This window comes from Furipterus horrens, unplaced genomic scaffold (genome assembly GCF_987537825.1).
Source record: "Furipterus horrens unplaced genomic scaffold, mFurHor1.1.pri manual_scaffold_5, whole genome shotgun sequence".
Classification (NCBI taxonomy): domain Eukaryota; kingdom Metazoa; phylum Chordata; class Mammalia; order Chiroptera; family Furipteridae; genus Furipterus; species Furipterus horrens.
In genome coordinates this window covers 183529765-183541966 of record NW_028327175.1, presented here as the reverse complement: position 1 = coordinate 183541966, position 12202 = coordinate 183529765, and the positions used below count along the sequence as shown (strand labels likewise).

Genomic DNA, 12202 nt, shown 5'->3' with positions numbered 1-12202 from the left:
TTATAGTTTATTTGTCTAATTATGGTATCAGGGTTATACTAGCCTTATCAAGTGATTTGAGTTTTCTACATTTTCCCTCATTCTCTGGTACAGTTTATATAAAATGGGCATTCTCCTTTTCTTTAATATTTGGTTAAAAAAGCAAACAACCTGTCCTCCCTACACATATATAAAACCATCTGGGCCTAATGTCTGTCCAAAAGTTGATTCTTTCCTACTGTTTCAAGTTTTCTGTGGTCATTAGTCTTACTAGGTTTTTTTTTGTTTTTTGTTTTTTTCAAGTATAGATTTGATAAATTTTATTTTCTTAGAAAATTATCCATCTCATCTAGATTTTTTAATATATAATATAAAATTATATAATCTAATGTTCAAGACTCTTAAGTTTTTATTTATAGCTCTCTCTTTATTCCAATGTTGTATAAGTACACCTTTTATGTTTTTTCTGGATCACACTTTCCAGGAGCATTTCTATTTTATTAATATAATGTGGTTTTTATTCATTTGATTCTATTATTATGAAAACATTATATGTAATTTTATACTTACACATTTAATTAAGTTAGGATTTTACCAATTTGGAATTCTGTTCATGTTTTTCCTACATTGTTCAGGTTTATTTGTCCTCATTTTGTTTTTTTTTGTTTTTTTTTGAGTTGAAAACTTGGTTTATTTCCTATCATTTTTTATTGTGCATGTCAAGCCATAAATATTCCTCTGTATACCACTTTGACTACATTACATTGATTTTGGTATTTAGTCTTCTCATTATTACTTGTAATTCGATTTTTAACACATCAACCAAAGAATTTCATAGAAGACTATATATATTTTCTGTTCTTAGTTTCCAGATTGTTTTGTATACTATTTATACATTGTTTTATATATCTTTCTTTTGCTAATTTTGAACTTAATTTCACTATGGTCAGTAAATAAAGCTTGTTTGAGGTTGTCTTTGTGGCCTTGTATCTGGTCACCTTTTGTGAATGGTGCATGTGTGTTTTGAAAGAATGATATTTTGCACACCTAAATATCAATAATTACTCAATATCACTCAATGAAGTGACAAATTTGCACATTTTGTTGTTGTTTATAGATGAATGAATTTTAAGGATTAAACCATAAAACTTAAATAATCACAAGAAGCACATAACCTAATTCTTCACTCAAATGTTAAATTTAAATGAACAGAACATCTATTTTGTTTTTATTTATTTCTATCTCAGAGTTAGAAAACCATGTCTTTAAAGTTTAATTCTTCACTTGTCACCATCCTTTCCTATTTTAAAATTCAGGTTCTGAATATGATGGAAGAAAATGAAATAGTAGATAATATTGCAAAATTAGAGCAACAGGAATTTGGCCTAGACCTTGAGGAACTGGAAAGGCTTCAAAATGAAAGTGAGGAAGAAGTGGCAAAGGTATGGAAAAATCTGATTTAAGCACCATAATAAAGGAAGTAAAGAGAAAATGGGAAAAAAACTTTTCCAGAATTATGCAAATAAAACAAAAACTTTTTCAATACAGTGTGAATAAAGCAAACCTAGTATATATGAGTGGAATGAGACAGAGAATTACTGAATTTGGGGGTTCAGAGAAAGAAGAGCATCCAGGCCAGCCAGACATGGGATGTTTGTCTTTCCTGCATGTCATTCACACTAAACATCTTCCATCATGCATTTGAACATTTTTAGAAATCCCCTCAGCCACCTCATGTGAGCTTTGGACACTCTGGTTTAATAATCCCTTAGAGCTGAAATCATTCTCACTACACTCACTGATCCTTCTATTCTTTGAGCATCATCTACCCTCTGGCCACTCTGAAAATGGTTAGAGAAGATTAGCAATTACCGTGTGTATCTTCTCTTGTCTCAGCTCCTATCCCAGCTCCTATGACCATCAAATAATGTACTTTCAATAGCTTCATCATATCACACAGTTTTTCTCTGATTTTATTATACTTGAGTCTTGCATCGACAAAAGAATTCCAATTATTATCTGTCCAGTTTAGAGGAAAATATAAACTGAAACCTCTACATTACTAGATACTATACATTTATTAATTCAGCCTTTGCATCTTTTTGTGGCAAGAATATCACATTCTTTACTCGTATTCATTTTATTTTAAGTAAAAGCCCTAATTATGTTTTATACAGGATGTTCTTAAGCTACCCCTTTCTCAACATGCACAGTACATTTGAATTTTTGAGTGTGCATGTATAAACACATTTTTCCCTCTGAGCAAGAGAATGAAACATAGCTGTATGCAACAGCATTTAAGGTAATTATAGTTGGTTAAACAACTACGCAAAAAGAGACTATTTGATTTCTCTAGGAGAGAGGTTTCCAATGATATACATCAGGACTCTGTCCTGTTAAACATGTTTATTAATGGCTGGAGTGAAGATGTAGAAATGAGGCAGATTTGTCTAATTGGTGACATGAGGCTCAGAATAAGAGGAAATATATTGGATAACAATCAGGATCAAAAGGACCTCAACAGGCTAACTCAAGGAGAAGAAACTTACCTGATTTATTATTCACCTATTCATTAATCCATTCCACAACATTTATCGAATACTTATTACATGCCAGACACTATTGTAGGTACTGGGAGTACAGTGAATAAAACAAATATGTCCTGTTCTGGCCAGTGTGGCTCAGTCGGTTAGAGCATTGTCCCGTAAACCGAAAGGCCAAAGGTTAGATTTCCAGTCAGGGCACATACCTATGTTTCTGGTTCGTCCCTGGTCAGGGCGCATGAAAGAGGTAGCCGATTGATGCTTCTCTCTTACATCATTGTTTGTCTGCCTCTGTTTCCCTCTCTCTAAAATCAATAAGCATGTCCACAGGTGAAGATTACAAAAAATATATATATAACAGATAGGTCCCAGCTACATGGGGCTAATCTAGTGGAGAAGACAGATCATAAATAAACAAATTTCTCTATATTGTGTAATTAAAACAAACTGGGCACTGTGATAGGTGTGGGAGATCTACTTCTGTGGTCAAAGATCACTTTCAAGGGGCGACTTTTCAAATGGAAGCTAAAAGAAGAGAGAGAGCTGGCTATGCAAAGTTCTGGGGAAGTGAACGTCAGGCCAATGGGAGCAGCAAGAGCAAAGACCCTGAAGTAGAAGTGGCTTTGGGTATTCCAGGAAAAGAAAGGCCAGAAAGGCTGTCACACAGTGGACAGAAGAGAGCCTCACTGAATGATGTGTAAGAGGTAGGCAGAGCCCAGCTCTCAAGTCCCTGTTTGTCATGGTGTAGAATTTGGCTTTTGTTATTAAAAACATAATGGGAAGCTATTAGAAATTATCCCATTTTTATTACAACAAATAAGCACCAGTTTAGGGGCTTTTTGAATGTTTGGTTGTTGCAACTATCCAAAAGTATAGGTTTTTATTTTCCCCACTTGCAGAAACTGAGGCTTCAGACCTAGAGTCACTTGGCTAAGATCTCACAACTCGGATCTGAGTCAGGAAGTGCCAGTCTGCCCACCAAGTTTCATTCAGGCCTTTCTTCCTTGGCCGTGGCTTCTCTCAGACCCGGAATGTTCCTTCCTATTCTGGCATCAGATTCTCCCAGACCATTCAGCTGGACCACTCTGCACTGAGTCTGGGTTGGGTGCCTATTTCCATCCTCACTCTAGTGTTGCTTTTTGTCTCCAGACTCACATCTGTCTACCTGGCCCCATGCACCTGTTCCTCTCACCTGCTGTCCTGCTGACCACTGATGAACCCACCCTGCTCGCCTGGCCCTCACCCCGCGCCTCTGTGGCATATCCCCATCCCCCACTGCCCTTGCCGCTTATCAAATTCCTGCACATCTCACACGAAGCCTCCTGATCCTCTGGGGCAGGCTTAGGTGCAGAGAAAGGCTCTCCACATGCTCATTTCCCTGATGTTGTTTATTTTTTCTGAGCAACAGGGTTGTGAAGAGATATCAGCCCCAGAATGGATATGAGAACAGAACCAGATGGTCCGGCACAGAACAGTGTTAGCAGGTGGCACCATAAACCCAGCTGGCTTTTAGAACGTTTGGGAGCAGAATACTAGTCTATAGGAAGAGTTAGTGGCACCTACCAGTCCTGGATCCCAGTGCTAAAGGGACCAGGCTACTAGACATCCTAGGCCATTATTTCAACAATATGGGAAAGACCAAAGCCCGGTAGACAACCTGGACAAAGTATTAGGGACTAAGTCTGGGGGGGTAGATCCAATAGCCTCAGCAGTGGAGACGGGAGGGCTGGGAATCAGGTTCTGACCATGGATATGCCAAAACAGTTATTTAAAACTTAGTGTTTAAAATCATTTGAAACTATATTAGCTATTATCAATGGATAAAAATCAAAAAGAAGTAAACTGCAAAATAAGCAAGTATTTCTTCGGACAATGAATAAAATGAACATGAATAAATGAATAAATAAATAAGACAGTTTCTAATCTGGTGGGCAGGTGTTATTTTTAGCTAGGTTTCTAATAATTCTACCAACAAAATAAAATGCACAAAAGGTTCTGAAGAGTATCCTGAGGACTAAAGATTGGTGGGTCTCATCTTCATATCAGCTTTTTGCCAAACTTTATTAAAATAAGAATATTTAATCACTTAAATATTAATTAATAGGATTACTTAAAGCAGATAAAACTAATTGAGGTAACACATATGTTTCTAAACAGAAAAAAGGTAACTTATGTGATCCCCAAGAGCAGTAGAGTTAAATCATAGAATTAAATGCCATGAAGACCCCAAGACAGAGGTCACAAACTAGCACTTTAAATACACATTGACAAAAATTAAACCAACATGTAGACATCTGGCAGTTCCATCACATTACAAATTTCATACTTTCCTAATAAAACAGAGAGACTTGGCATAGCAGGTTCACTGCCCCGCCCTGCACGCACCAGCCAGCACTGCGACAGCGAGCCTGGGAGCTGTCCAGCCCACCGCAGCCGGACCACGGTCCACGCACCCGCCTTGGCTCGTGTGTGGGACCTGCCTGCCCTCAGAGGTGTTTGCGCCGCCACCTGTGTCCTCAAGGAAGGGAGTCCCCGGCCTCCAGACTGAATTTCAGGGAAGGTTCTCAAAGACGGGGAAGCATCCCCACCGAAGTGTGTCTCAGTGCAGAGCGGCGGCGCTGTGTGGGGAGAGAGAAGAGCGAACTCTACCAGTGCTATCTGGTTAGTGAATTTACAAGTGAGATTTTTTTTTTTGTGAGCCCACATTTTCACTTTTATTCTCCCCTTCATCTATGTTCTTCAAGATGAGGAAAGACGCGGAGATGTATAACCTAGCCAAGTGTTATCTGACTGAACTTATTAAAGAAGAATGCTGGAATTCAATGGCTGTGAAAGGGCGAGCTCTTAAGGTAACAGCTGTAACTCCAGATGGACGGTACCACTCCTTAGGTTAGCCAGTGAGACTTTTCATCGAACGTCTCATGGCAGAAAATGTTTTTAAAATAATTTTAAGGAACTATATACACCAAAAGGCCTTTAGAGCATACCTTGCCCCTTCCTGTGCTGAAGTCTACCTAAGTGGGTCACTTTTTCTTGTCTCCTTCTTCCCTCTCTGCTCAGTCCCTGTGCACTTCCAAGCTAGTATCTCTTAAGATTTGTCTTAGCCACTCTTTATACTACCTGCATCCAGGTCTTAATATGTCTGTTTCAAATGACCACTCACCATCCACAGAGACTGAAAACTAAACATAATATTCTTCACATTTCTACCTGTGCCTGCCCTCACATGGTCTAAAGGACTGTTTTTCATGTTTTTTCGTTGAGATTCCTCCCAACACAATTTCCCTCTTTGTGTAGGGTGACCAAAAAGTCCCAGTTTATACCTGTGGTGCTAGAGTAACTATTAACAGCACCCTCTTCATTTTTAAATATGCCCCCTACCCCATTTGACCAATAAAGTATATGGTCAGGCTACATTGAAGTGGTTGTGTATTGCTCAAAATCAGTATTTTTCAAGGGCAGCATGTTTGGGGCTAGGTAATTTTTTTATGGCAGGAGTTTTACAACATCCCTGACCTCTATCTACTAAACCCCAGCTGCATCCAGTACCTGTATTAGTAAAAATCAAAAATGTTTCCAGACATTGCCAAATGTTCCCAAGGAACTGGGGTGGGGGGGTGGCCAGCAAAATCATTCCTGCTTGAGAACCACTACTCTGGAAGTAAATTCTTCACAAAAGCACAGTATTTTTATACAAAGTTTACACCCGTGCTAATGGAATACATTGTTTTATTTTAAAGAAAGATTCCATTTTCAATTTTATTTATGCATGATAACCTATGAATTAATTTAAATCAGGGAAATCACCCCTCACCCCGTTCCAGATACACACAGCTGTACTAAAAATGGACTTATTTTGTGTTTTTTTCAACAAGGGCTTTCACATCCCCTACATGGTTGAGAACTTCCCAACAAAAGAACGCACAGATGAAGAGCTAAAAGAAGTGAATAGAGTTTTGCAGCAAAAGAAGATCGAAATGAAGTGTTTAAAGGTACAATTTTAAATAAAGGTGTATTTATATAAATGATGTGCTTTATTTCAAGGTCTCCTTCACATAGACTGGAGTTGGGATACAATTTAGGCTAAGTTTAGATATTGTCTGTACTTATATTTTCATTGCTTGTTAATTTGCAGAACATATTCTAATCAGTAGAAGAACCAAGCCCACACAATCAAGAAGCCTATATCCTATACAGCACTGGCTAGCCTTTAAATATGAGATTATACTTTTTAAAATGGCATTTGGGGTTTTGTTCTTGACCTACTCAGAAGTTGTCTTCATCCACCTGTGCTCTTTTTATCTTCTCTTATCTGTAGGAATTGTATTTTAAGATAATTGACCAAAGATGAAGTAGTGTCTGTTTTGATGGAGTGACACTTTTTCCTAAAGAATTCCAGCTTTTAAAAAAGCAGCAACCTCTGTCAAACCCCTGAAAAAACACTGCCCCACTGGTATAGTTTTGTTTTGGCCAGAATCTTGCATCCATTCTTTTTCTGAAACATAAAATGAAGGTATACTTAATTCTTTTTAACCTGTTCCCACCAGTCCTATGCAGATGTTTCTTTGTAAAATATGAAGAGAAGGTGAATTTTGTTAATGCTTAAGTTTCGACAAAGACTCAAAATATTCACAAACAGCTGTCATCCTGACAGCAAAATACTAACAAGGACAATTTTTTACTTTTTTGACTTACCCACAGTTTATCAGTTTCCAAAGCTTTAATCTCTTCTGCAGCAATTTCAAGATCTATTCATCACTTTGAATCTGTTGTTGACCAGATACTTATCATCTTAAAGTGATTGTTGAAATAATTAAGTTGTCACGAAATCACCCTTTAGAGAATTCTTATTGTTGCATAACTTCCATGTCATCTTTTTCTATATTTAGCTACGGAAGGAAATTGTAGAGGTTCAGTCTGCTATTACCTTGGTTAAAAAGCATCACGAAGAGGAGGATGAAGAGGAGGAAGAAGATGTAGCAGTAAGAGATACCAACTTGCCCAACTACCTGCTTGGCAGTCTAAGTACTGATTTTGGGATACCTGCCTCTTTGTTGTCAAGCCAACTGGAACTTCATTCCAGAGAGGAGAAAATCAACCAAATTATATTACTGAAAGTGGGTGAATTTGTTTCTTTATCCCTGAAAATCTCTAAAAATCTCCATGAGGTGTCTTACAAAGGCTCAGGTTGAAATCTCCTGCCATTCAAATGATGTCTTTACAGTACGCTGGGAGATATCCAGAGGGCTAGCATCTGTGTTCTTTAAGCAGAGCTTGGGTACAAGAGTTGCTTTCAACCATTTAGACTGGGTTCTGTGAAAACAGGTTTTATAAAAATCACCCTACACTGGCTGACATCCAAACAGACCATTCTTCTACTTACATCTTCAGTAAACTCAACGATTAAAGAAATCCTTGAATGCCATCTTTTAGGAAACCCAGATGTCAATTAGGACCTCCTCGTGTGATGGAGATGTGATTACTCTTCTGTGCCCTTAACCTGGGGAAATACGATTTCCTTTCTAAGATCTGTGTGACTTCTAGGGCTCAGGGGTAAGGTGCAGCACCCCTCAGCCACTAAGCTCAAACTCCTCGCTTCCCACCAAACAAGTCAGTCTCGGAACACGCCTGTGCATGCCTACTGAAGGTTTTTGAAAACTCAGTCACTGAGATTACTCCAACACAAAGGGTCTCAGGTTAACATCAGTTACTCCTGATCCTGAAAGTCCTGCAGCCATGTCTGCACTTGGAGCGCTAGCCTCTTGCCACGTTACTCTGCTTGCTCTTCCTCTCTTTTTCTCTTCTTCTCCTTCAACCCCTGAAATTCCTGTGCACGTGTACTAAGAACTGTTTAGTTATCTCTTGTTGCTCAACTTCTGCTGACCCATGTCCTCAAGGCCTCACTTTCCTGCTGCTTTATTAAAACCATTTTCCTACAAAAAGGTGATTTCAGCCCAAGAGAAATTATGGTGCCAGTAATTAAGATCATTTCCCCACCCTGTTTTAACCACTTCCTCTTCAGTAGGACTGATATATAGACTGAACTCAGTTGGTAAAATAAAGGTTACTTAGAATGGACCCACTGTACCCAGCAGAGATGGGAACAATCCATTTAGATCCACTGCCACCTCAGTAATCAGCCAGCCTGCGTCTCCTTCCAACCTGAGAATAACCTGACTGGATATAGGAACAACATTGTGTGTGGTTGTGCCTGTCTGGTGGAGTCTCCGAACGGTCCCTATGGGCCATGTCTTCCTCGCCACATCTCCCCCAAACACAGTTCCAAAGAAAAGACATTTCCCAATTTAGGTACTCTATATTGCTTTTTAAATATTTTATGATAATTTTTCAGGATATACACAAAGAGCTTCCAACTATTCATCACCCACTTCAGCATTTATCAACATAACTTTGTATTGAGTTTAACTTACATTTTGGGAAGTGGGTTATAGTATAACAGTTTTTGCCTTAATCCTACATGCAGTGGGATGGCACTGGAGGTTACAGAACCGAGAAGTGACTTAATATAAACAGCATTTTAGAAAGATTACTTTACTGGAAAGTAAAACTGTGGGATCATGTGACCAGCAGAGATACATGTTGTGTATTCAGTAACAAATTGATATTTCAGGATATCATTTACAAGGTAAAAACTGTTTTCAATAAGGAGTTTGATGCTGCCTATAAACAAAAAGAGTTTGAAATTGCACATGTGAAGGAAAGAAATGTGAGGATTCAAGAAATTATTTTTAATCTGGAATTGGAAGAATCGATCTGGCAGCCAGAATTTGATGACTGTGAGAAGCCAGAGAGGACCCTTGTCGTGGAAGATAGTGAGGTACTGGCGGGCTACTTTACCCCTTCCCTTGTTTCCCTTGACATGTCCCCATCCTCTTGTTTACTCACCTTGTTTGCACTCCTGGAAGTTACTGTATTTGGTAGCATTCTCCATGACAAGTAACAAAAACAGCTGACATAGCTTCAGCAATAATGAGGGTTTCCTTTATGAGTCCCAAGGAGTTCATGGAAGATTTGGACACCAAGTCTAGGAAGAAGCAAAAGCCTCAGACGGGAATCTTGTGGGGAGTCTGGAAGCCTTTCTTCATCTCTTAGCTCATTTCTTTCTGCATTCTAGCTTTCTCTAGCAGTTTCTACTTTATATCTCCTACACTCAAGAGAGCAGCTGATCTGGACTAGACTCTCTTAGTCCCAATTCCAGATTTACCTGGGAAGGGGCTCCTTGGCGTAGCTCCGGCCCAGGGCTTGTACACAGGGAGGGTGGTTCATATCGGGGGGGGGGGGGGAGGCTGACAGAGCTCCAGTAATTATCTAGGTCATGAGGGCAGCCTGGGTCCCAGAGAAAGGGGGCTTGCTGGACAGCCTTCTTGCAAGGTGTTTAGCACAGAGACAGTTACAAGAACATGGATGCTTAAGGAAAACAATTAAAATATAACTGTATTTCATTTCTAACCTCACTTGAAACCAGCTAGATTATTTGGGGGGTAGGGGGTAACAATGTTGCTTAAAAGTAACAACAAACACACAATCCTGGTTAAAATCCAGGCAGGGTTCTAAGTGTCCTAGATAGATTGAGACTAATTTATCATTGTAAGACCTTATACGATAGGTACCACTGTTACCTCCATTTTACAGAAGAGGAAACTGAGGCACAGAGAGGTTAAGTAGCTTGACCACAGTTACAAAGCTAGTAAGTGACGGAGCTGGGTTTGAACACCATCATTATACTTCAGAGTACTTCCCTTCTACACTCTGTTGCACTGGTTTAAGGAAGTCCTTTCTTCCAGAACCAGACTCTGGCCATAGGACCTGATCAAGGGCCCCACTCTGTGGCTCTCACCAAGGCCCTGCCCAGGGCAGTCACTTTGTGTGTGCATAATTAACCCCACCCACTTCCTCTCAGACGCTCATTCCTTCTGCCTTTAGGAGAGTGATCTTATAAAGCAAACATTTTGCCCTTCTCCCGCTTCACCCCTGCAGTGGCTGCTGCTTTCACTCTGGATAACACCGTGAGCCCCTTTCGGGATGCCCACCTCGGGCCCCTGCACTCCTGCTGCTCCCCCAGCCTTGCTCTGTTGTAGCCACACTTGCATTCTCGCACCTCCTGGGCTGTCCCAAACTTGGACCTCTCAGGACCTCCCAAGACCTCCGTCCTGCAGGCTTTGGCTTAGATGACACTTCTTTGGACCCCTTCCCTTCCAATATAAACTAAGTCCCCTGTTATAATTTCTTTAGTGACAGAGTTGGATTTAGAGCGCTAATAGAGAAATCACAATTATTTTGCCAACCCTCCCATTTCAAAAATACGAAACTGGTTGTAAAATCTGGATATACCCTTTGTCCCCTTGATACCTTCTAATGTTCTCTTGGTGTGTGGAAGGAAAGTTCAGTTGAATGTTGTAAGAATAACAGCAGGAAACTATGTATTTTCTTTCAGATTGCAGCTCAAAAACATGTTAAACCATGGCAAAAGGCCAAAACAGAATTGATTATGACCCATAAAAAGGAGCAATGGCACCAGGTATGCATTTATGCTCAGGACCTAAGGCCCCCTTTCCTTCAAGGACACCTGGTCCTAACTTGGTCTAATAGTCTTGTACTTGAACTCCACTGTAGAAGCATGTCGACACATTTGTCATGGTCGGAGAGCACTAGAATCTCAGTGGTCTTCCCCACCCGCTACCCGCTCACTCTCCCCAATCCTAAACGCAGCCATTCTAACACTGAGTGGGTGGCTGCCCGTGGTGCCACCAGAGTGTCCCATTCCTGTGTCAGCTCCCCTCACTGACCCTGGCTCTTCCTCAGGCCTCTGATGTCAGACGGCGAGCCCTGATGGACATGATGGGAGGAGTTCTGGAAGTCAAGAAGGAGGACATTTTGAGAATGGTGAGATTTCTGGACCTCCTTATGGGAGGTGGAATGGGATGACGAGAACTACTTAAATTTGACCATTTTTGTCTGCGTGAACCTGAGTTTCAGAAATTCTATAGCAACAAATCCGCAACCTCCAGTACCTTATAAACACACCACTGAAAGCAGGCGTAACGCTTCACCTGTTATTCTCCCAAGAAACATTCCCTTTGATACCTGATGTAGGTGTCCCTGAAGCTCAGGCGTAGTTCTAGCTCTGAAGATAACAATACAAACATCCAAACCTGTCACCTAAGAGTCTGCATACAACCCAAACTGCCCAACTTCACTTAAGTTACAGAAGAGCAGTTGTTACATTTTTTTCTTATATTTTGGTCAAAGTGTCGGGTCTTGCTCTTGCTTTTAACTGTAATAACACTGAGCTGTTATTGTACTGCTCCATGTAGGTTTGAACTACAGTATATGCTTTCCTTTATATCTTCAGGTGATTTCTCAGCCTGCTTTCGTGGTAAAACCTGATGCTGTATGGACTGAAGAGGAAAGGAAACAATTCAAGGACTATGAGAAAAAAGTCAAGGAGTTAAATGAAGAAAGAGATAAGTATAGAAAGGTCAGAAGAGCAAGGGATTAATATACCCTCCCATAGCCAAGTCTTTTTAAAATATATTTTCAAATTAAGTGTGCTTGATTTTCTCATTGTCTTTAGTAGTTTAAGGATTAGTGTTTCAAATGAAATTGTCAAGAGAATTTGGGGAAGTGAGTGGAGAAAAAGTTAAAAAGTTAAAACATTT

At 39.9% G+C, this 12202-nt stretch overlaps 1 protein-coding gene across 1 annotated transcript in view; it reads left to right on the top strand.

Moving 5' to 3' along the window:
• Positions 1 to 12202, top strand: part of CFAP43 (cilia and flagella associated protein 43) — an 85955-nt gene that overhangs the window by 58853 nt on the left and 14900 nt on the right. The window contains exons 20-27 of the mRNA XM_090279547.1: positions 1296 to 1421; positions 5267 to 5371; positions 6398 to 6514; positions 7412 to 7639; positions 9154 to 9360; positions 10978 to 11051; positions 11330 to 11426; positions 11896 to 12021. Coding sequence (XP_090135673.1) covers positions 1296 to 1421; positions 5267 to 5371; positions 6398 to 6514; positions 7412 to 7639; positions 9154 to 9360; positions 10978 to 11051; positions 11330 to 11426; positions 11896 to 12021 — 1080 coding nt within the window. The remainder of the gene's footprint in view (positions 1 to 1295; positions 1422 to 5266; positions 5372 to 6397; positions 6515 to 7411; positions 7640 to 9153; positions 9361 to 10977; positions 11052 to 11329; positions 11427 to 11895; positions 12022 to 12202) is intronic.